Source organism: Schistocerca piceifrons, chromosome 9 (assembly GCF_021461385.2).
Source record: "Schistocerca piceifrons isolate TAMUIC-IGC-003096 chromosome 9, iqSchPice1.1, whole genome shotgun sequence".
Classification (NCBI taxonomy): Eukaryota; Metazoa; Arthropoda; class Insecta; order Orthoptera; family Acrididae; genus Schistocerca; species Schistocerca piceifrons.
In genome coordinates, this window is record NC_060146.1 from 170,134,600 (window position 1) to 170,135,869 (window position 1,270).

Sequence of the window (1,270 nt, forward strand, 5' to 3'; positions counted from 1 at the left end):
CCAAATTTATTGGACTTATCTCAGAGAGTGCTTATTTCCGGATGCATGTTTACTGGACTTATGTTCTTGTTTCGATGGGTACTACCACCTTTCAAAGTATTCGAAACTTTTGTTTAAACAATCTATGGAGGTATAGGCCACCTGGAATAGTTACCGGGTTCCGCGATAGTTGCATTCTGATATGCATTGCCGTGCACAGTGACATTTGAGTGGCGTTTGGGTCCAACAGCGCTACACATGGCACAATTTGTCCAGTGATCCTGTGATAGCGAGGGCGGAGGGGGAGGGGGATGTGTTTTGGGGCTGTTGGGTGGTCGTGTTCGTACCCAACCGACAGTCTGACAAGGAAAGTTGGCTGGTCAGATGTCTCATGCCTACACGCGTTCAGTTTGTCGGTCGGTCGGTATGTGAGTAGAACCCTGCCGTGTTCACGTCGCAGTCTGACGAGGAAGTAGGCCGGACAGTTGTCTCATGCCTGCACACGTTCATTTTGTCCGTCGGTCGGTCGGTATGTGAGTAGAACCCTGCCGTGTTCACGTCGCAGTCTGACGAGGAAGTAGGCCGGTCAGTTGTCTCATGCCTGCACACGTTCATTTTGTCCGTCGGTCGGTCGGTATGTGAGTAGAACCCTGCCGTGTTCACTTCGCAGTCTGACAAGGAAGTAGGCCGGTCAGTTGTCTCATGCCGGCACACGTTCATTTTGTCCGTCGGTCGGTCGGTATGTGAGTAGAACCCTGCCGTGTTCACGTCGCAGTCTGACGAGGAAGTAGGCCGGTCAGTTGTCTCATGCCGGCACACGTTCATTTTGTCCGTCGGTCGGTCGGTATGTGAGTAGAACCCTGCCGTGTTCACGTCGCAGTCTGACAAGGAAGTAGGCCGGTCAGTTGTCTCATGCCGGCACACGTTCATTTTGTCCATCGGTCGGTCGGTATGTGAGTAGAACCCTGCCGTGTTCACGTTGCAGTCTAACAAGGAAAGTTGGCCGGTCAGTTGTCTCATGCCTGCAGGCGTTCAGTTTGTTGGTCGGTCGGTCAGTACGTGAGTAGAACCCTGCCGTATTCACGTCGCAGTCTGACAAGGAAAGTTGGCCGGTCAGTTGTCTCATGCCTACACGCGTTCAGTTTGTCGGTCGGTCGTTCGGTCGGTATGTGAGTAGAACCCCGCCGTGTTCACGTCGCAGGGCGCACAGTTGACGCGTGTAACGCGCAGTGATACCTCGAGCGACACCGGAGACCAGCCGGGTTGCATAACTAGCGGCGGCGGCTGATAG

At 53.9% G+C, this 1,270-nt stretch overlaps 1 protein-coding gene across 1 annotated transcript; it reads right to left on the reverse strand.

Moving 5' to 3' along the window:
• Positions 1-384: 384 nt before the first annotated feature.
• Positions 385-909, reverse strand: LOC124716816 (salivary glue protein Sgs-3-like). Its single transcript, XM_047243367.1, has one exon. It carries the CDS (start codon positions 907-909, stop codon positions 385-387), a length of 525 nt encoding a protein of 174 aa, XP_047099323.1.
• Positions 910-1,270: the final 361 nt, after the last annotated feature.

Coding starts and splice junctions, on each gene's coding strand:
- LOC124716816 (XM_047243367.1), bottom strand. CDS start 909: ATGAACGTGTGCCGGCATGAGACAACTGACCGGCCTACTTCCTTGTCA.